This window comes from Phaethon lepturus, unplaced genomic scaffold (assembly GCF_000687285.1).
Source record: "Phaethon lepturus isolate BGI_N335 unplaced genomic scaffold, ASM68728v1 scaffold13129, whole genome shotgun sequence".
NCBI classification, from domain to species: Eukaryota; Metazoa; Chordata; class Aves; order Phaethontiformes; family Phaethontidae; genus Phaethon; species Phaethon lepturus.
This window is the reverse complement of record NW_010561276.1, coordinates 318-24,563: the sequence shown is the minus strand read 5'-3', so window position 1 is coordinate 24,563 and position 24,246 is coordinate 318. Positions and strand designations below refer to the sequence as shown.

The window sequence follows — 24,246 nt, the reverse complement described above, 5'->3', positions numbered from 1 at the left end:
GTAGCTGGTTTAAGCTTCAGATACTTAAACACCCGATCCCCTCCCTGCGAAAACACATCTCGTCGCCCAAACCTCGACTGTCTACTTAGCTCCACAGAAAACACATATATGCATCTAATAAGATAACTTGAGATTTAAATAAAACGTCTTTGTTTATCCTCTTTATATGAAGTTGTGTTTAGAAGTTTTATTTTACACTGTTACAGTTGATTACAGTTGGTAAACTCACGAAGTAGTTATTTTTAAGGTGTCAAATACTTTAACTGCAGAAGATTTTAGCCACTGTTTTACATTCATCACGTTTGCTGTCAGGGAAGTAGTTAGAATGTCCTGTCCAGCGGATGAGAACAGATGTAGGCTCTCTTTTCCAGTACCTGCTTTGCAGCTTTTTTAATACAGTCATCCAGATTTTCATCTGCATCTATGGAGAAACAGAAGGAAAGTTAACTGAAGTAAATAAATAGCTTTTCTAAATTTCTTTCAAAAAGGGTTTTAGAATACAAATGCAATATCTACACTTCAGTGCCAGGAAATAGTTGAACATCACCTTCTAAAAAAGATTGATTATTGCAGACTGAGTTTCACAGACCAAACCCTAATGGGTCAGTATTTAACAATTAGGTATTTGACCTATTTGGGTGATCTAATGTTTTCTTACAGGAGTATTTGCTACTGACCTATTTTACGTTCCTCCCCACAGCTGGGGAAAAAAAGGTGTCACTACAGTTTATCTATGAAGAGACTCACTGTTTATATACAAGTGGTACCAGTTCTGTTCCTCATCCTAATTAATGGCGGAGCAAAACTATTCTGTTGGTCACATCAAAACCACCTCCTTTGGAGTCTGTGAAAGCCGTAACAATATAAAAAGTCTTTTATTTCACAGAACTTACATTTTTGTAATTGAGCCATGGCATAATTATTCTTGAAATATGCTTCCGTGCAGAAGATATTTGTAAGAAGCACCTGAGAAAATAGTAGAACTCGGTTAAAAACTAGCAAATGAATTTAATAAACAAAACAATGTCGTAAAAATATAGTCATTTAAACTTCTGAAAGTCTCATTTTGTCTCTCGATAACGGAGCCCTGGAAGCCAGTCACGTACGTTGCAAACTTAGTTGTTACTTTCTCCCTGCAGCTACTGAGTGTCAGAGATGAGGCCTTCGCTCAAAATTGACTAGAAGACATTTTTGCCAATAAACCCAGAAGGGGATTACAGACACACGAGATGACATGAAGTCTCAAGGCCAGCAAACACAAGGGTTAATCAGTTTGGATTTGTCTAAGGCTTGATTGTAGCAAATTTACTGGTCCTGTAGCATAACCGTTGCCATGAAACTTTAAATAAGCTACTACACAACCACCTGTGTGTTGAACTCTCACTTTACTGTCAATAAATTTATTGACAAAATACTGTTGTTATTATATGTTACTATTTATTAATGATTATATGGAAGGAATTTGGGAAGAACTGGATGTATTAGCAGGTTTAAGAGAACATGCAAGTTCGTAATTCATTTGTAAATGTGTATGTACGTGTTAAAATATTTCAAACGCTTCGATAGCGTGCAACCTACAGAGTTCAGAGCACCCGAGAGGCAACTGCTGGGGTTACTGCACTCTTGCACCAACAGTTTAGAAACATTCTGGTGTGCGCCCAGATTTATGGTGAGTTTGCTGTGATACAAATTCTTAACAAATGCAGAGCGTACTTGTGAGCGTAATGAAAGCTGTCTGTCGTCGAGGTTCTGAAAAGCCTGCGACACGAGCATGCGATGCCTGCTGGTTTAGAGCTCTCTCTTAGGCCAGCATCATGCTTGTGCACACTGCAAAGCCGAGGGGAAAGTCTGCTCGTCGAGGCAAAAGCAGCTGTTAGAGGCTTGTAAAACGCAGAGAGGCTGCAACGCTTCAGGAGCGGCTGGACAGTGCCTCTTTATTACAAAACATGTAGTGAAGCAGAATGGCAATAAATACCGATTGCTAAGCCGCGTGATCAGAGGAGCGCAGACATTAAATGCGTATGACTGATATTAAAGTACACTTACTTCATGGTCGTGGTTTCTTAGACCGATACTGATAGACCGGCTAGCTCGGGAAATAACTGCTGTCATTGCATATAAATTAATAACTATATCTGCCACTCTCTTCAGAACCAACTGCTCATCCACTATTGTCTAGAAGAGTAAAAATTATTATTAGCTTTAGTGCAACATGTTTTTCAACCTTTATATTCAGGTTAATACTTAGTTAGCATAGACAGGTAAGCTGTTACATAAAATTTGTACCCCAAGTCAGACAGTTTTGGATTAACTATGTTTAAACTACCAAGTCTTGGATTAACTATGATCCACTTTTTAACATTCTGTCTGTCTGCGGCCAACAGAAAAATTGCTGTGTCTTGCAACCACTTTGGTAAATGCCAAAGTCACTAAAATTAAAGTACCAAGTATATTAATCCTGTTCAAAGTATGTATTAGGTAAGGTGGAATGTGGCAAGGCCTGGTCTGATGAGCATTCTCAGAGCACGTCACAAAATTGAAAACGGAGGTTACTCCAAGTGCAGTCTCTCCCATTTTAACTACATCACTTTGCATGGCACAATTACAGATTCCTTTGTGGTACAATATGGATGAAGAGCATAAATTCAAAACCTGCTGGTTTGCTCTTCATTTGGCAACAGGGAAAGGGGTTCCAGTCACTGCTCACAGCAAAGTACTTTACTTAAAACAGTGACTGGTGCAGGCAGCATTTGTGCCTACAGAGGTAGAAGACGACAACTCATTCACTGAGATTGCTGGGTTTTGTTTGTTTGTTCAAACAGAAGTTGTCCATTCCATCAAGTACAGAATTTCACTGCATTTCTTCGTATTCAACAGAAATGTGTTGTGTAAAGGAAGTCCTGGCTCTTCCCATACGCACAGTCCACTCCACATTCTAGCGAGGCCAGGGTGGTTGAGGATTAACTATTTGATAATGAAGACAACAGAAAAAATAATAGTTACCTTGCCAAACCTAGTTAGCAGTCCTCTCACTGTAGTTCCAAAATAATAAATGTTTTCTTCAAGTTTCTTGCCACTTTCCTGTAAAATAAAAGAGACAACCATTTCAGTAGTCGTCTAAGGGGAAACAGGCATGCACCCTCGCCCCCTTAACGCGGGACGCTTGGCTGAGGAAGCAGCATATGGCAGGGCAGCACCTATGGGAAACAGGAGCTACTCCCGGGCGGCCCCACCAATACACCAACTTCCCGGGCGCCGCTGCCTCCTGTGGGAGCGGTGGCTCTGGCTGCAGGAGGCCAGGATGGCTGATGGGTTTAGCTGCCGAGACACAAATTAGAATTCTCAACTACCGCACAACACTAGCTTTCCTTCTTTAATTAGCCAAGACTGGAATTTCGCAGAAAACTGTTACGAGGTCCGGAATCAATTTTAAGTGATCAAAATGAGAGAGCAAGGTACACTAAGCCAAACAACCCAACAGGCAATTCAGCTGAAGAAAATCATGATGCAAGCCCCACCACAAGAACAACATTTCCCTCTCTAAAAAAATAGCAGTTCAATCTTCTGCTAAATACAGTGATTATTATCAACTTCTAGTCACTGGCCAGAATTCCCTTCCAAGATGATCTTTCACCATTTTACGTCTTTTTCTTCCCAGCTAAAAAGGAGAGAAAGTTTGCCTATTTACCTAAAAGGAATAGGAAAATGTTGATTCTTTTCAGAGGGGAAAAATCACTGCTTAGATGCAGCCCTGGTATCCTGAAGCCCAATTAATACTAGATTTTCTCTTGGTGAGTGCTGTTTTTTTAACATTCATCCGTTTTTTGCTGCTGAACACCAGACAGGCACTAGTCTTTCTCAATAAAATATGCATTAAAATTTTCTGAATGTAAATTTTGGTAACTTTTCACGATAGCCTTTATGCTTATGCAAGCAATAGTTTGAAAAATTTTTACGCGTTTAGTTCTGCACAGCGAACCTAATTCTAAGTGCTGCAGGTTATGAAAACTCTGAAAATCAAGATTATCTGGTACTACTGTGAATTCACCAATAGTCTCAAATTCTGGTATGAAGCCAGAACAAAATTTCCAGTGTCATATTTGGCTTTTATTAATTCATAAATATAAGTAATTCATGATGCTGATTCTTGTAATATGAGTGCAAGTAGGTGGGTTTGAAGCTATTTAGAGAAATCTGAACCTAGCGTGCCAGCTAGGTCAGAACTGCTCTAAAAAAATGGCAGTTCAATCTTCCGCTAAATCCAATGATTATTATGAACTTCCAGTCTCCGGCCAGAACAATCCACCCATGTACTCTGGTGGCACGGCAGGACGGTGTTAGCAAGCCCTAGCAAATCCTCTTACCTCTGCGCCTGAAATACCTGACCTGGCAGTCGGGTACACTCACAGAACACTAAAAATCATTTTTGTTACAGTTTTTCAAATCGCTAACAAAAATCCCGTACCTTATCTTTTTTTTTGTGAGCAGAACATGCATCTTTGGTCATAACAATTATTTACTCAGTGATCAGGCAACTGTGTAAGTGTATAGTTTTTTGTCTAGAGCTCACAGTTCTTACCTAAAACTGTGTTACTAGTAAACAGGAAAAAACACTGTGCTTTGTAACTGAGTTTATTGTGAAGGACAGCAACAGACCATTACACAGACTTTAATACTGTGAAGGCTCAGTTTATATAAAATACTAAAATGGGTATAAACCTGGATTTGGTATAAATACAGACTTAGAGCAGTCTTCGTTTTACCTTGAGGTGTACCCATATGATATCTAAAACTAAGTTAGTGAAAAACTAACCCCTGAAATGGTATAAACATCTGCTTCAACTTGTGAATCTCGCTGTTCCTAAGCATTCGCTTTTTTTTGCATAAACAGGATATAAAGCTGTGACAAGCAGCGAAGGGAATCAAATATGAAAGACCAGTGTCTGGACCCGACCAAAGAGCGCCGCGCCCTCTCCCCCTTACCTGGAGGCTGGGATGCGCCACGCCACGGTCACCAACAAGCCCATAATCCACTTTTCTGCCCATCGTGTCCCGTAGTTTGTTTAGAAACTCGCCCAGCGCCACTCCGACGTTTCCTTTCTTGATTTCTCTAAAATGTTGGGTAAACAACAGCTGTTAAAGGCCATTTCCTGGCTTGGAAGGGAAGTTTCAGGCTGTTCAGATAACCAGTTGAAATTCTAAATGCTTTACCAAAACACCTGCAGTTTGTCTATGAATCATCAAGTCTTTTGATCCATGTTACTATGAAGCCTGGAGAGCAATTGCACGGCCTTAAAAGTATACAACATGGTTCCTATGCAGTTCCCCGCAAAAATACGTGCAGTGACTTCCAGAGACCAGTACGTGTACTCAAGTAGCTACAATACAGCTGTCTTACCAATAAAACTTTATTATAAAATCTCAAGTTATAAAATTTTAATTACTGGTCTTGTAAGAAAGTATTTTACACAAGCTGGAATTATAAAATACAAATGCAGTAAGGCCAAGATTCCTAAATCTATAAAACATCCAATTAAAAAGAAAAGACCCCTATAACACTGAACTGCCTTTCAGACAGATAATACATTGAAACATACTGTGGGATTTTCCCCTGCAGTTTCCCCTCTTATCTATAGTTAAACAGTTATCAGATTCTGTTTAGTTTATTAAAAACTATTAGCAATAAATAAGAACATACTTAATTTTGTCAGTTAAGATTTTGCCTGCATATTGCATACCCGTCAAAGCAATATACATTCGCAGAATTTCATTTGTTCCCTGTAAAAAACCATAATGCAAAGTGAAGTCAGTATCAAGTACAAAGTATCTTTAGAATTTCAAAAATCTAGATATGTTGTGCTAATATTTTCTATATGTATTTTTTTTTCTACAACTGCTTTCAATGTCTAGTTAACATATGAGCTGTGGTTTTCCCTTGAAATGTTCTAAAATGCATTTGGACTCATAAGATAAATTTTCTTCCAAGAGCTCTAGGTAAGACAAAAGATTTCCTAAGCACTTGCAAGTAAAACACACTTGTGCCAGAAGCTGCGCTCCCAGGTGACTGGGCCGGTGACAGAAGCTGGGGAGGCAGAGGACATCGGGCTGCGCAGGGTCAGGGCCACGGGAAGCAAGCCACAAAGACTAAGCACTCTGTTGTTTTTTTTTAAAGTGTAGTTTTTTTTAAAATGTATGATTTTGAAGACAGGCTCTTTCGTTGACTATTTACCTACATAAAGTTTACGGTATCAGTGAACATTTTCCAAGCAGGTCTGTTTGCAAGGCTTCCCTTTCTGTTGCTCCAGTATTAAAAGATTACTCTTCATCCATCCATAAATGTTTGCTATCTTTTGCTTTATCTCAATTATAAATTCTGATTGCATTCAGCTGTGAAGAAGTTGAGCCTCTCACTATTAACCATACATATGTATCACAGTGAAAAAGACATCAGACTAAATGCATTTTGAATAAAAAGTAAGTTCTGGATTGCTCCAGTAACAGAACATTTAAATAGTTGTAAAATTACTCAATGTGCCTATTTGGAAAGCAAATGCAGACCAAGAAATTAACATGATACTGTACAATTTCATGTCTGGGAACCCATTATATGGATGGCTGAAGAATAAAGATCAAAACAGAGAAGGCTGGTCATGGAGGAGAAGCACCTCGAGTATTAGATGAGTGTCACAAGTAAAGGGCCCAGGGACAGGCCAGGTAACAGAGGCCACAGTTTGAGAAAAAGTGTTCATCTGCTCCCAAGATGAAGCAGGAGGTTCTGGAGCGGCACGTATGCAGCGCCCAGAACAGAAACAGACCCTGGACGAGTGTTCTGTCCTCGGCTGCAGCAAACTGCGCTTATCTGATCTGCCTGCTACGAAAAACAAGGTAAGCACAACCTCCTGCTTTTAGCAGGAGAGTAACTATATTGGGATCCGTGAGAAAAATGAGCTGAACTGCAGGAATTCCAATGGTGTGGTGGCTTGTTTCTAAACAAGGCTCCCTAAAACCTGTCCAGCGTGAAAGGTCTTCTCTGCTTCCACCAGTCTAGAAAGTGCTCCTTACACCCGATTTTGATTTTACCGTTCAGAATGCCTGTCAGGTTCATAGACATCAAAGCGCACAGGATGCAGGGGGATGACCTTACAGGATGGCTGGTTCTGCTCTTCAATCAATATTGGAATTGACTCTTCCTACTTGCAGGAGATAAACACACACAGTTTGCAAGAGCAGCAAGGCGACTGCCGCGTGCTGAACTGCACTTTGAGAATTCTTGCTTGCAATAATTTGCAATTGAGATCTTTGCCATCCTGACACCAGGAGGTACATGAAAGAGGGTAGATTTAGATTAGAGATAAGGAAGAAATTCTCCATCATGAGGGCAGTGGTGAGGCTCTGGAGCAAGTTGCCCAGAGAAGCTCTGGATGCTCCATCCCTGGAAGTGTTCAAGGCTCAATGGGGCTCTGAGAAACCTGATCTAGTTGAAGATGTCACTGTCCATGGCAGGGGCGTTGGACCTAGATGATCTTTAAGGTCCCTTCCAACCCAAACCACTCTACAGTTCTATGATTTTCTATGATAATTTCTAAATAGTCCATCAAGAAAAATCAAGTCTGGAAGCCTGACTCAGATGTACAGACAAATGGTCACTGATAATCCAGCTTGGAAACAGAACACATTTCACAGCCAATGTTTTTTTAAAAATAAATGCACATCAGTAAATTCAACTTCTGAGTTAATCTTTTGTGAGTTTCCCTACTTCACTCATGAGAAACACACAAGCGAAGAGGTTACTCAAGTCTAGGCACCAACAGAGCAGCTTAGCCACACACCAAAAAAAAAAAAAGAAAATCCTTTTAGAGAAATCTGTTTAAAAAATTAAATTTTGCCCATACCTCTTACCAAATCCTCATATGTTAGTACAGATACATGAGAATTAAAGCAGCAAAAAGGTTTCAAAATATGCTCGATACAAAGCAAGATGGCCAACTCCATTCTCATACAGCTCTTGCTTAGGCAGACCTAGCACTCCGACTTCACCATGAGCCAGCACATGCAATTACAATTTACTGGACAAAAACTGATGAATTAACTTTTGTCAACTATAATAGTTTTAGGCTTTTATGCTCGTTTAGAATGCGTTAGTCTGTTCAAAACAACAACAAACCCAAGCCATGAACTGGGACTGTTTTTTCTCATGACAGTGTATTTAAACAGCAGTGTATTTTGTTAAAAACACCCAGAAAGTTTCTAAATATTTAAGAAGAAACTGTGTATATACACTACCAGTATATATATATATGCAGCTATATATGTGCTACCATATAGATGTATTACCAGTTTGTTCCTTCCAAAGGCAAAGCCGGTGCCAGTCCCTACTGTAACTCACACTTCCTGGTTAGTGTATAAAAGCCATCGTACATCGATACAGAAAGTATCATCCACATCTCCAAAGAGAAGAACAAGATTAGTTCTTCAGTCTTATTCTAACTATTACAGACTTTGCAACTAGACGAATGAAGGCCTGTTCAACCGAGTACTTGGGTTTCAGCTCAGGTTTACAGAACACGAGTGTGAATTTTGGTTTGCAGTAAACACAGTATAGTCATACTTGCCTCAAAAATCAGAAGTATCCTGCTATCTCTGAGATAGCGTTCGTAGGGGTAATCTTTCATATAGCCAAGGCCTCCAAGAATTTGCAGTGCTTCGCTTACGCAAACCCACGCACCTTCAGAACTGAACACCTGCCGTTGAACAGTATTTTAATCACCACGCTGCACAGTCAGTACGGCATACGTTGCTCCATTACTGTATCTATGTGACATACTGGAATATTTTGTACTGCTGGTACGATAATGCCGTTTAAAGCTTGCCTGAAACAGCACCCTCATGCCTCAGGGTGTACACTTTGGTCACGCTGAAGTTGCCTTGCAATCCAGAAATGCGGTTCTGCAAGGAAACGCTCCCAGCAGCGCCGGAGCCGCACGCAGCTGTAGCCGGCTGGTGGCAGCGCTCCACGCCTGCCCAGATGCGCCAGAACATGCGTTCTTCTCAACGGCCCGCACCGAAAGGGGCCCCGAAAGGCTGTGGGTTCCCCTCGGGGGCGCCTGCCTGCCAGCAGCACCCGGCCTTGAACAGCCACACTCCGGCAGAGAGGGCCTGGCTCTTCCCACGGTGTGTTTTGCAACCAATTCCGAGTTACAGCCAGGACAAAAGCGCCTTCGCCAGGCCTGCAGCTGGGATTAGAACCGAGTGTCTTTTTGCTACTGCTACCATGAAAGGCTGTGTAAAAACAGCACTCAAGAGGACCATGACATCCCAAACCTACTGTATGCACTTTTTATTTCGAATGGGGACAAAAGCCTCAATCTTAGGTAATCGATAGCATGTGGGAAATAAGAAAAAAACCAGTAATGTCTATTTTTTTCATTGAGCTGGGGTTTTTGTATCATACGTCTAAATACCTGAGCCTCTCGGCAATCTGGAACGTAGATGGAAAAACAGGAGGTGTTATGTTAGTGTGTATCAGCTTAAAGCCACAGGCAAGTCTTTCAATAAAACTAATTACCTTGACCATGGCTGCCTCCACGGAGCAGTCTGGAAACCCTGGCCTGTCCATCATTCCCGCAGTGAGGTAAGCCATGCTCTCCATTACGTACGCTTTCACAGCCATAAAGCAAAACTTCTCCTGCCAAATAGTAATGTGAGGAATCATACCGTAATTCAGGTGCAAAACCCCACAGTCAAGCCTGAAACTTAAGAGCACAACTGCAGTTTTCGTATGTTTGACATATTATCAGATACTAATTAATAAAAAGTACTACCGCAAAACAATAATGAAAAATCTAAAAAATAAAAAAATTTGTTCATTAAATTTACCATTCTAGACATTTAAAAGATCAGTGTACAGAAGTCTGCACTAAGTTTACAGGAATTTAATACCTCTCGCTATTTCTTTAAACCAGTATGGCCAAAAGAACCCCAGCATAATCTACGTCCTTGCGCTTGCTCAACACAAAGCACAGAGATTTAGGTTTTTCATTTATTATTACCTGAATTAATCCAAATTCGCTCAGTTTCTTATTGAATTGTTTCCTGGTACAAGCATACTCTGCTGTCATCTCTTTAAAAAAAAGAAAAAAAAAAAAAAATCCATCTCAAACCAGCAGAACCGTGACAGTTTTTTCCTGCTGGCAGTGTCTTTCTACTGACCGATCCCAGCCCTCCAACCCCTGCAGAGCAAACCCCTCGCTGCTTCAGAAGCAGCAGCTTGTGAAAAACACCCTCCAAGTGATGGCGTTGATCCAGTCTGGGAACGCTGTGCCAAAGGCTTTTACACAAGAATCTGAGGGGTGAACCTGTACTCATAGCGAAGCCACGTTTTAGTGCTAATTACTTTAGAGAGGTTTCTGTTACTATTTTGGGTAACTGTTGGTAGAAACTCGGTACTGTGTGTAAGCCTTGAGCTAGTTACTCAAGCTGGAAGTTTTAAGGGAGATTCTACCTTCTAAAAGCAATAGTATATAGGTCATTCTCTCAATAAGGATATTTTAACTCAGAAAAATTCAGCAGGGGGAATAACTTTCCAATATATGAACTGAAAAAACATCAGTGTTTTACAAGCTTTTAATTAAAAAAATTAAATAAAATTATTTTCATGTTTTAAAGAAGGCAAGGTTATGACTGACAATATAGCCATGTTGTTGTGATGAAGACTCATGTTACTACTTTGAATTAACTGCATATTCTATACCTTATGCAGATCAGGGGTTTTTGCATGGCATCCAGCAATCCAAGACGCCCAATTCACCCACCTATCAACTTTTTCAGCATTCCAGCAGATGCGCTGCCCATGCTGAATCTTCCACTGTTCAGGATATTCATGGCAACCTGTGAAGAAAGGGAATGTTTTTTAGGCACAAAACTTCTTCTTGGGCCACGATGGTTACTGCTGTCTTGCTTCATGTGTTAGTGCTTTCCTGGGTTTCATTTGTCACTGGAATATACCTCCGATCCTGTGACACCCGCCCTCACACTGGTCCCTACAGCATTCAGCATCCCAGCAATAATGTTTCAAAACCAGGCTTTTAAGGTGACCTACTACAGCCAGTTTCATATTTGACAGTTTTCAGATACTGGTGATCCAGTGACCTGGAAGTAATCCTCTATTCAAAGTACAGTAAGGTAAAATGTAGGCAAAATGTATTTAACTGCAACTAGACAAACAGCATGGAAACTAGACAGCACTGCTGAAGTTTGTCAAACGGACGAAGAAGAAAAACAGAACATTGTTCAATGTGGGTACAGAGCAGCCCAATATAACAATCTTCTCTGCAGCTGACATGCAATGGATGCTCTCCTGCTTCAGACACCCTTCAGCAACATACAAGAAAGGGGAATGAAAGGTGTAGAAATGAAATACAGATCCATAATGTACAAAAATAGATTTTGAAACCTAGTATTATTGTTTCTTGACAAGAGAAACATGGGTGACTCAGTTCAAAGACTGCTGAGAAATTTAGCAAAAAGTCATTGTTCCTACATTTCAATTTGTGATTATTATCTGAAGAAGAAACCATAAAAATAATATTTTAATATGTTTACTATGTTAAAAACCTGTTTCACTTAGCATTTAGGTCTGGACGTGCCTGCTACAGAACGAGTAAGAAAACGGAGAAGGATCATTAAGAACAGTTTTGCAAATCCACACGTCAGACTCTCGGAAAAAGGTTACAACAGCAAAGTGACCAGCGTTATCTTTATTGTCGTCACACCTCTCTGATGCAATGAAGCGAAACCGATGCCAGAGGCAGCCTTTCAACGTACTCCTCCCATTATTTTCTTGTGCTATAAGCTAACTCTGGAAAATCATCTGACAATCGGTGCCTTGGGTAGGATCCAGACTTTCCTGGAACCATTTCCTATTACACTCATTTCTTTCTCGCCCCTTCTACACAGTCCACAATTCTGGCTGTAGAAAACAGCAGAAGACACTTCCCTGATTCAATTCAGAAGTTCTGTTGAAAAAGCTGCTCCCTTTTCCGAAGAGAACAGTATACCATGAAAAACACTAAAAAGCCAAACAAACAGCGGAACCATCTCTGTAACTGCACTGCAAAGAAATGCACAGAAATCCGAGATGAAGGCGCGCTCGTGCACTGTGCCAGTACAAAGCACGTAAGGTAAACGGAGAAGTCGTCCCCCAGTATTCTTCGGTTTGGCAGCGTTCATACGACCAATAAGGAAACTGCAGTACGGGGTGGGGAGGAGAGAGTCTCCTTCAGGCTTTTAAAAATCATCAGTAATTATTCTTGACTGCTTACCTTAAATCCCCCCCCTACTTCTCCAATTACGTTCTCTATAGGCACTTTTGTGTTTTCAAAATGTACTTCACAGGCTGAAACACAGAGTTAAGAGCTGTTGAATTATTATGTATATATTTAAAAGACATTCAGGAACATAATTGACTCTTTGTCACTAGAAGTAAAGCTTTCCTAATGCACTGTTCATGACAGAATTATATATGCTTTGCCAAAGAAGTCAGAATTTGGGAGAAGACTGCAGTTGACATCCATTACTGATGTAAAATACTCAAAATATGATTAATGGACATTGTGGAAAAGGAGAACTGTAGTTTTGTCTCTATTTTAAGGAACTGACACAGCAGTCAAGTCCAGACGATAGATGGTGAAAGTCTAAGTTAGCTTAAGTAAGAGCCTATGAAAAGTTACTTCTAGATGAAAGCTACTTGGTTACTAAGTCTTTTGAGTAATTTCTTTCACTGCATCGCTACAGAAGCTTCACACGTGCAGAAAAGAATTATACAACATGGATTTCTTATTTCGGACCCTGCATTAGGAAGGACTCGGAAGAAAAGCTAGGTAAAGCAGCATGAAACTTACACTGTTGTATGCAATAGCTATTGATTTGCCTCTAAATTCAAGATGATCTAAACAAATTAAAACATTAAAATATTAAAACAGTTTATATTAACAATTTTAAGTGATTCTTACTATTGGAGCCTCGAATGCCTAACTTATCCTCAGGTTTCCCATGGGTGACTCCACCAAAGTCCCGCTCTACGATGAAAGCAGTGATTTTGTCTTTTAGTTGTCCATCTTTATCAACAACCTCTGTCCTAGCAAATACTGTGAAAATATTAGCAAGGCCACCGTTTGATATCCAAACCTGTTTTGAGAGAGGAAAGACATATAAGAAATATATTTGTTCTGATTTTGTGAGCACTGTTCTTAAATGTTTTGTAATAGACCAGCAAAGAAGAGAGTGGTGAAAAATTGCTGCAGTCTCTAGACCCACTTTGCCCATGATAATTTCAACTCTGATGAAGAATTCTCTGAATCCGGCCACGTACGTACGGCCTCCCCCACAGGCACAAATATTTCAACAACTACAGATCAAGTCTGCAACCTATCAAATATTGTTGAATCCGGCACATCTCTACATGATTGTATCCTGCCGTTGTTTCTTTCAACAGAAATGTTCCAAGCAGCCCTATTTCCAATTCACTGTCAAGTTTTCTTTCAAAAACACCCACAAAATCTGGCATGAAGAATGAAAAGAGAGGAAAACATGGGTTTAAGTTCCTTTTTGCCAATGCTGCTGCAGAGGCGGCTAACTAACTAAACCCTCCCTGGAGCTAACACCAGGAGCTGGTGATACAGAGAAGGAACTTAAGAGCAGCTTTTCCTGTCTTTCTTGTCAGGAGTTTGGAGAAGGCTGTTCCCTGAAGAGCGTGCTTTGCTGTTCTCTGTGGCCCTAAAACAACCAGGGTGGTTTTTGACAGGTCATTCCTTCAGTAGCTTGGAAACCTCAAAATTCTGATGCAGCTGCCAACCTGGCTTCTTACTACGCAAAACTGACTGCAGTGCCACAAAGATGCGTTCTATAAACTTGTAATCAAAACCTGTCATATTTCCAGTCTGTAAGTGGATACCTTGGAGCCATTTAGTAAGAAGTATTTCCCATCTTCACTGAGGGTTGCTCTTGTCTGGATGGATGCAGCATCACTCCCACTAAAAGCCAAACAAGTTATTATAATGTTGAAAAAAATAAACATGCTTTAAAAACCAGACCTACATCTTTTCCCCTCCTCCCATAGTCTAAAAAGGAATGTTTACAGTTGTATTAAATAGTAGTATATAAATTTTTGTTCTGAACTAACACAGAAACTTACTTCAACGTGTCTACAGAAATCTACTTAAGTTACCTCAGGGGACATATCTGCTGATTAACACATATGTTATCCATCTTATGACCTGACCAGAATGTTCTGAATGCCATGTAAGCAACTTTTTTGAGCTACACGTTGAGCTATGTGAACGTACAACAAACACAATCAAGTTTAAAATGTCTAAGTTGTTCCTCAAAATTCATACCCTGGTTTTATATCGCAAGTGAAAAAAGGCTCAACAGAAATTAAAAATATGTGGCAGTCTCTATCAATGAGCACGTGGGCACTTTCTAAAGGAGCAAAATCAGCGGGTGAATTACAACAAAGCAATCAGAACTTTACGTTCTGTGATTATAAGTTCACATGCTCTCTTGACTCACCACCTTATTACGTAATTTAACAAGCAGCACATAATCTCCCCCTTGAAAGAAGTTTCCTTTTCCACAAATTAAAATGCCACAACAGCTCACTTGAGGTTGTCAGCTGAGGACAGCTGTTAAGTTCTTGGAACAGCCAGATCTCAGCTGGTATTTTAATTGGGTTAGATTTCTAAAATTCAGTTCTAAAAATGACTGCTTCTGTGCACTAGAACTCAAGTCTCTAATATGACTGAAGTTAAAATTACTAAGACTAGCAATCTTTTCAAAAAATAAGGGACTAAATACAGATGTTAGAAGAATTTCAGAACATAGTTAGCCCTTGGTTTTTTTCCTGTGTGCTACTTCCAAGTCCCCTCCATGGATCACTTTGTTAAAACACCTGTGCTAGTTTAAATTTTACCCGCAAGTGGGATAGCTTTTAGAGGGCCAAAACCCAGCTTAGGACTCTTGAATCGAAACCGTCACTGGTGGCTGGGAGGTATCTACATCAGAGCAACGTGAAAACTAGCAAGTAAATCAAATCCTCATTGCAAGTCATTCTATCAGACAAGAATTCAGAAAAGACAGTTTCAAACCTATTTTTGAGTGGGCAAGCAAGATTCAACTTCAAACGTTCAACTGGTCTCAGTCCTTCCATCAGTTTCCTCTACAATCACTAGTAAATCATTTGCCTGTATGTTTTTCAGAAAACTGTACCTCTTCCGCATTAACAGAATTTGTAACATTAGCAATCGTCAATGAATAAACATAATAGATATAATTTTATCTTTGAAATGAAGTTGCTGCTACGAAGATGCTTTTTCTAAACTCTAAGAAAGACCAAAAGGTCTTCTGATTATTTTTGGTAGCTCCTTCAAATATAGGCTTTTAAAATTTTGCAAAAAACCTGAAAGCATCCTAAAACAGTCACAGCAGATTATTTCTAACATAGCACGAAGCACCCTTTCAATTCATATTCAGTAATGCCAAAAATTAAGCGGATGAATTCCTGGGATGGGAAAAACAACATTAGTGATTTCATGGAAACTGCCATAAACAGTACCTTGGGGAAAGACTAACTACATGATCTGAAGTATACCTTTATTAAAAAGAAGTAAAAAAATGGACATGTATACTGAAGCCATAGGCACCAAATAATAAAGTTTTAATATACTAACCAACCACCCACTGTAATAAAGATGAAAATAATTTAAAAACTCCTTTAGGTGTTTTGGTGCTTTCTGAAGCTTTTACAATTACAAAACCAGTACCTTCCAGGCTCGGTGAGACAAAAAGCTGCAAGGTGCTCCCCAGATGCCAGTCTAGGCAGATACTTCGCTTTCTGTTCATCAGTGCCAGCAATAAGGATTCCCTAAATAAAGAATGAATAGAAAACTTTTCAGCATCAACCTGTGGGAAAAGAAATACAGCTGACAACCTTCAGCTTCAGAAGCTTAATTTGCAAATTTTATGGCATAACAAGGACAGGGTAACAAACAATAGACATTATTATTTATCAGACATTAAAATACGTCAGCTATCATCACACAGTTGTTCAAATGCCCATAGGAGATGGCTTACTGTTAAGACTGCGTTCTGAAGTAGGTTTCACTGTATTTATACTTAAATGAATACTTAATTGTTGCTCTGAAAGGCACTGTGATGGTCCTGCCTTTATAATTTCTCATATTCATTCTATCGCTATCTCTCACTATGTCGTATCTTCATTACTATCGCTATAATTTTATTAAAATAACCCCAAAAGCAGCAATTTTCAAAGCTCCTGATCAGAGAACAGAGCACATGATTTACTCAGGTTCTAAATTATTTCATTATATAGGCATTCAACTGTCTGTGAGACTGCACTTATTTTAATTATCTCTGTTGTACTGATTTTTTTATACAGCAGGTTTCTTACGAAGGACAAACAAAACACAAAAATACATGATAAAGCTCAATAACCAATGGCTAAATAGCTAAGATACAGTTATTCCACAAAATTAGGATTAACCCAAACTGGCCACAGCAGGAGCGTGACAGTAGCTGTGCCTTACATTACACTTCTCATCAGACTACTTTACAAATCGGCTCAGCTCACTATCCCTGTTCTACAAATTTTAAGTGAGGAATAAATATGTATTTTTAATTAGCATTGTTTACTCAATTCCATGAAGAATTTTTTCTTATCATAACAAATGTACTGCTCTTTCAAGTTTCAGACTACTACCATCCATCCACCACTAAAAGGCAGATACTTAAGGCTACCTTAAACAGAAAACGAGTTTAAAATTCACATGCTTGCGACAGCACATTGATCTTGGATACGTTTTCTTCTCTAAGCTCCCCTAACATGCAGTCTCGTTCAGATAGAAAAAGTTGCACCCTTCTGGATTGTCTGCATGGCTGTCCCACCTCCCCATAATTCTAATCCCCTGAAATTTTATTTTGGTATTTATTGTAGCTACTATTCTCAAGTTTGCTCACTTAAAAAAAAAGAAGGGATTATAAAAGGTACTTTTTCTAAGAATTATTATCTCAATGTGTCCCAGACTCATAATTTTCTTTTTTACTTCATACTCAGTCTTTATGCTGCATGAAAGTCTTACACTGAGCCACTGGCAGAGGGTGCTGGGAACACAACCAACCTGACGTCAGAGTGTTCCACCTGATTCACCGGTAATTCTTATTTGTTACACTCACACTTCACATGCAAACAAACCTCACCTCACCTTTTCAAGTTGTGTAGAACTACTTGACATAAAAAAGCAGAATTACCTTAAGCCCAATAGCTTGGTGAGCTGCCAGAGTAACTGCGATAGATCCATCTAAAGAAGTGATTTCTCCCAAACGTGCATACATGGTATTTGATAGGCCAAGACCACCTGTAACAAACACTACGTTTTATTCCAAATGAATACCTTACAACTGAACTTACCCCTTCCCCCCCATAATCTCTTTCAAGTACAGAAACATCAAGAATATAACACTGTTAAGTGGGGAGCGTCTTAGGATAGACTGAATACACTTATGTCCACAAATAAGTACCACATGGCTGCAGTTGTGCCAGAAGAACGCATTTTGAAAACAGCAACTTCTTTAATAAACATGAGTTGCGCTGAAATTAGTTCTATTCCAAAAGCAGATGTGTTTCTGTTCAGGCATGCACGCACGCATAGCAAATAGAGCATAATCCATCAAATGGTAGAAAACAACCTCATTTAAAACACTCTGTACGCGAACATGGTAAAAGATTTGGGATAAAAATTGCTCTAGTCGGGATTTCTGTGGTTACAGGACGAAATGAATTGTTTTGGTGACATTTCCACGCGCTGTTAGGAAGCCAGACGATAACCCGCATTCAGCTTTACAGCTGAGCAGCTGCAGCCCAGGCAGCGAGGGAGCGGTGCCGGACTAGGGCAGGGCTGGGCAGGTGCTGGTACACAGGGACAGCCAGGCTGTCCCCAGCGCCCCCGGGAACGGGGCAGAAGACGACCTGGACAACAAAACTGGCACAAAATAGTTTCCCAATCCTTCTTCCAAACTGGTACTAAAGGAGAATAAAATACAACACTTCAAAAATGTCTCTAATAAAAAACTATTAATATGCCAAGAAACAAACTTGACACTAGCACATCCTTTTTGGAGGCATTTTGTGATCTGCTGCTGCAAATACCGAAGGTGTTTGTAAGAACCTTGAAAAGAACAGAAGTAGGATAAATCAAAGCTGCATCTGTATGAGTCTAATGTTCAAGAATTTTATGTCGTCATGACTAGAAGTCTGGCTCCCCATAATTTAAGAGTATTTTATATATTACTGCTGAATAAACAACTTTATCTAATCAAGATAATCTTTTGTCCACTTTAATAATTGTCTCCTTGGGACAGTGGTGTAAGTCAGGATAACAAACACCTTATTTCAGCAGATATCTCAATAGCCCTACTATCTTGTATACACCGACTAAATGCAAGAACAAGCCTCCCCGATCCCATTAATTCACATCATGACTCTTACATCCTTTTCCTTCAGAGCATGCTTACACAAATTAAAATTCGCACTCCTCGTATCCATACACACTCTTACTTCTTTTCCCCTTTCTAAGAGGTGCTGGGTTCAGGATTCAGCTTGGAGACTACTGATGACGTGCACAGTAATTCCAGTGACGCCCATGTTAGAGAGCGCCATTATTCCCCGTCCTACATGAGCTTCATTCTTCCCATTCATGTTCTGTATTTCGATGCTTCCGGCACACACACCACTATTACAAACCCTTATGAAAAATACCATGCAATGAATGACGCACTGAACATGTGTGACTGAGTTTTAAAATATGACAAGCACCACCAACAAAAATACAGCAGGTTTAAACTACAGAAAATGGGAAACAACCTCGTTAGAAGCATATTGTATTTATGGTGCAGAAAAAAGTAGCTTGCTTACTGTAAGGTGATTGCTTCCCATCTTCTGTTTTTTATCCAGCATACATGTTTACAAGACAACAGGACTATGACTTTCTACAAGTATACTGAATGGGTTGCAACCTTCTACAAACTGGAAGCCGAGAGAGTATTATTTCACAAGCTTCAAAACAATAAAAGATCAAAACAACAATAACATTTTATTAAAGTATGATTTCCAAGTCAAATACATTGCCTTTCCGACTCTTTAAAAAACATTACAGAGTGGGAAACGTATTTCTAGTTAATCAACAGTAAGCTACACTGCCAACGTCACGATGCTCCAAGTTCTGTCCTTTGTCCTCTGCTTCCAACACCTCTTTTCAGTGGCCACTAACCTCCCGTCTTCTTCCAATACATTTCTTAATTCCTAAATACCTCTTGCTCCCGATCTGGGTTAAGGTGCTCTGTCCAGATCTTCCTCCTTCCCAGACCCTGTCCTGAGGAGAAAAACTTGAAAGAGCTGGCAAACCTCTGCCCTATCTTACTCTCACATCACCCTGCCTAGTTCTGAACACCCATGAAACACATTTAATGACATTTCTAATGCATTTCAAAAGCATTAATTAACAATTAATTAATCAACAGAGATCACATCATGTTACAGTACATGCGAGTCATCCAATATACTTTAATGAATTTGTATAAGAATTGAAATCAGTACAGCACAGCAACGCTAATTATGTTGCCTAATACAAAAAAGGTATAACAAAAAATGCTACAAAAAATAGGGCATTACTGTAACACCAACTAACTACTGAGGGATGCTTTATACAGTGTTACTGTAACAGCTGAAAAAAAAATGCACTGGTTCACGCTATTCTCTTCAGAAATTAGATATCTTCTCCCCTGAAACTATCTTCTGGAGATGATCACAGTTTTGTCTTCCTCTGAGCTGCTCTCTTTAAAGTCTCCTTTTATAATAGAAAATACTCAATGCAATGATCTCATTTCTTCATAAATTTCATGTAAAATATTAGTTTCATCCCAATTTTTATTTTATGTGTAAGAATAAGACCAACGTTTTCTTGAAAATTCCTTTTCAACCTTAAGGGCTAATCCACTGCGGAAATAATCTCTGTCTCTGATCTCAATCGGCACAATAATGTCCTTTAAGACATAAGCTTTTTGTTCAGTATTGTATAGGAAAGATTTTACACAAAAGCTGTATTTTTAATAAACAGACGTTATACTTTTACACTTTTATAGGGTCAAACACATTCCTATCTGCCAATGACAGGTGATAGCTTTGAGAGATCAGTTCAAAGAGACGCTGTAGTTTGGACCCAGTATAATTTTAGGAACCATCAGCAAGAACGGCAAGTCCCACAGAATGTCAAGCTGCTCTACTGCATCCAAAAAAAGAACAAAAAGGAAAATGCTATGCCAAGAGGAATTTACACCATCTAAAATTAGTTATCTAACTTAGGCGCCCAAGGTAAGAGTATGCCGAGCTCCCTACATAGCCGACAGACATTCTTGGTGCGCACACCTCTTTATTAACTAGGGAGGAAGCCTCAGCTCCTAATTTAGATATCCAAGTCAAACAAGTACACACAGAATAGCACAGACATATTTTGCAAGATGCAAAAATGCACTCCTTAATATACAGTATTGGGTTATTCTTTTGTGATCATTTAAATACTCACCATATTCCTCTGGAATCTGCATGCCAAAGAGACCCAAGTCCTTCAGTCCTTTTAGAGTTTCAGGTGGGATTTTTGCTTCTTGATCAATCTTCTTAGAGTCCACTACAAATACAGAAGATTTTATAATTTAAAGCGGTGTTTCTTAGTGCAGGGAAAAAAATCTCGGAGAGTGCAGCGTTCTCAAATCAGAGCCAAGGTCACCATGTGCTGTCAGTTAGCAGTAGAATGATCAATCCGAGAGCCCAGCCCTTGAAGGGCTGAAATAACTTACAGAAAAAGGAGCCGCTGAAGCATCACACCCCTCCCTGCTGTAATTCTCCTGTGGTCTTCTGAAGCGTCTTTAGCGCTTGTTGCACCAGACACAGACATACTTCTCACCCCTAACTTCAGAAGAATTAGTCTTTCTAAGCTTCAGCCTGAGCTTACAGACTGTCCTGTTTGCCCTCCTCCCCGTGGCTGGAAAAGCCTCAAACCTGAAACTGGCTTCCCTGAGACTAATAACACAGCGGGTTGGCTGGGGGCTGTTTGCCACAGCCTGCCACCCCAACCCAAGCCCCCCTCCTCCCTGCAAAATGAAAGATGATCATTTTTAGCCTTTTGATGACAATCACACAGACAAGTCCTAAACACTGCAGCGGGAAGTCCCAGTTCGGTTTCTGGAGAACCACTCTCCACTTAAGTAGACCACCTTATTACACCACCAAAGTCAAAATACAGAACCAACTGGAAGGCCCCAAGAACACCGATTATGGCTGTAAAGTCACAACATATACAGCAAAAGGACGTGGAAGTGGGGAAAAATCTGGTTTTTATTTCATTTTCTCAAACATATCTATGTACGTGTACAGGGTGTGCATGTTAGCAGATTCCATGACTGCAATAAGTGAAATATTTCCAAGATTTTCTATCTGAACTATGTCTAGGTCATGATTTAAAAAAAAAGTACATAAACGAGTTAATTACAAAAATCTTGTTCTTACAAGTTGTTAAAATTCTTGGGGGATTAAAAGAGTTATTCTGCACTGCAACAGTGAAAATAAACAAGAATCATATCAAGCAGCTCAGGAAGGCTGTAAGCTGCAGCAAAAGAAACACAAGCCATCTTCCCAAGAACAAAACAAAAAAAAGCAACTTCTTTCCTAAAGAAACCTCACATTCACCCCAGTTAAATGATGCTGTAACTTCTGTACGATATATAATAGGGGAAGGCAACCAAACATTCTGATGCTCTTCTAAGAGAAGTTCTTCAGAAAGAAAACTCGTTTTAAAAAAGACTTTTTGTTCCCCATGCTAATTTCTTAGCTACGTAGTATGAGACACATATTTGGGGCATGCCGTCAGCTGTTCTGGGGACAGAAAGGTGGGGTTTTTTTACCTCTCCCTCCATTCTGCCCATACAGACCTAGCTGTGGTGTCTGGACGTTGTCAAGCTTCCTAACAACTCCGCTGAGCTGAATTTCCTTACCCAGTGCCAATCATATCACGTTTCTGTTTCAGGCTGCTCTCCTAACCTATTTTTACCACACCTGTAATTTACCCAGAATAACTAAACAGAAATAGTTGTGAATTCAAACAAAGACAGGCAATTTACATCTTCAGTTAAGACTCTGTAATTTGAAGTTTTTATTCCTCCCTTAAGTATCAGGTTTTTTACTCAATAAATGGTGTTCCCTAACAAAGCAAAGAATTAAAAACTGTAATCTGCATAAATTCTTACTTTACTGTCAGTGAGCAACATTACAATTTTATAGTCAAAAATTACCTGGATCTCATAAATTGTCATCTGTGACAATCACAGGCTTCTTCAAACTCCTGCAGTGTTCGGCAATCTAGACCTAGTATCTTTGTCCGTAGGAAATCTGAGACAATACTGTTTAACTGTCTTAGAAATTGCTGTCTGTAAAAACCAATTTTCTACAATTGTTCTAGAATTGGTTCATCTATTGCAACGGTAGTAGAAGAAACACCCCGCAACTCCATCTGGAATGCCTATGGCTAATACGACTGTTCCCAAAGAGAATCACTACTCTAATGGTGAAAAACACACAAATGCTTTTCAGTTTTCACAGCTTCTCAGTGCGTCATCATTTATGAATCCCTCTGCTGAATTTTGCTAAAACCAGTTTTAGTACAGTAGGACAGTTAGCAGGTTTCAGAAAAAACTCACAAGATAAGAAATAGTCAATAGCAATATTCAACCAAGCTGAAAACAATTTCAAATCCCACCTCTACCCCAGAATTCTTTTACTTCCTCTTTTTTCTATTTTTTTTAAATTTTGAAGATTTATGTCCTGTCATCAGCATTCAAATACTCCAATAAAAAAGCCATAAATGAACATGCCTATAGAACCATCAGCACTATATAACGAGCAATAAATGCTAAAATAACTTAAATATTTTAAGTATAATAATCTTATTCAACTGCTATAGTTAAATCACTTTGTAAACACTAAACCACTCACATGACTAAGAAATTAGTAACTGTACCTTCTTCATTGAAGAATTTTTCTATAGGTCCTACAAACTGGTTGATCTCCTCTAGTTCTTCATTGCTAATTTCTGGATAAGGGAAGACGTCTTCCTAAAGTAAGAGGCAATTTAAAAAAAAAATAATGCTTGAATCATGCATTGATTGAAATAAAAATTCAGTAACATATGCCTTTCAAATCCTAGACTCTAAAAAGCAGTGAAAATTAAGAATTGTGGAAAATGTTCAGGAACAGAAATAGTCTTATCTGATTAAATCCACGGGACTCAACTTTACTATATACCAAAATCAAATCAGATGGTATTACCTGAAAAATGGGAACGTTAGGGAGAAATAAAGAGATTTAAAGAGCTATAAGGATGCAAAAATCCTTCATCAGCCATGAATTTTATCAATGTTGATATTATGATGAATTTTAATCCCCATTTGGGATTAAAAAAAAAAGTTAGTTTTAATTTGTATCAGAATCAATGATGTTTCCACAGCTCAGCCCATAAATGCTGTCCCTTGGGAACTCACAGCACATCCCACCTGTTTAATGTCACAAGTACAAAGGTTAGCGAGTTCCATACTGCTCCTTAGCATCACCCTGGTATTTTGGTCATAACCTGGATGCAGTATGACCCCACAGACCTAAATAAATAAAAAAATCCAAGCAACTAGCACAAGAAGCGAAAGGATACATAAGAAGCACACTTCTAATTTTTATCATCTTTCCCCTTTTAAAGAGAAAAATCTACCCCTGCCCAAACAAAATTGTTCATGACAATCTGAAGAATCACGTCAGCTTCAAAAATTCAGCAAACGCTACAGTTTGTCAGAACACTGTTGTGTTGAAATTTGAGGGGAAAAAAAAGGCATATACAAACAGGAGTTTAACGTGATGGTGTCCGACTGCTGTCATAACACTTCACTTGACAAGGTCTGTTTTGGGAGGCTTTATTGTTCAACTCATTTCAGTGGATTTGAGTTATTCCTGCTTTCAATTTATTTAACCCTGTAACCTCTGACAAATGCATACTCCAAATTTGGATAAACAAGTACTGTTTTAATGCAACGTCCTATCTCAAGTTTGCAACTTCTTTATCCAGTAGCACCCCAAGACAC

At 39.3% G+C, this 24,246-nt stretch overlaps 1 protein-coding gene across 1 annotated transcript; it reads right to left on the bottom strand.

The window, feature by feature from the left end:
• Positions 1-148: 148 nt before the first annotated feature.
• On the bottom strand, positions 149-23,232 carry ACAD9 (acyl-CoA dehydrogenase family, member 9; the record flags this gene model as incomplete). Its single annotated transcript, XM_010293964.1, has 17 exons — positions 149-421; positions 894-966; positions 2,047-2,175; positions 3,004-3,081; positions 4,984-5,110; positions 5,699-5,778; positions 8,613-8,741; positions 9,566-9,685; positions 10,050-10,120; positions 10,812-10,887; positions 12,321-12,394; positions 13,011-13,185; positions 13,952-14,030; positions 15,819-15,919; positions 17,323-17,429; positions 20,652-20,753; positions 23,139-23,232. Coding segments are annotated over 17 exons (1,716 nt in total), but the record flags the coding sequence as incomplete, so codon positions are not given.
• Positions 23,233-24,246: the final 1,014 nt, after the last annotated feature.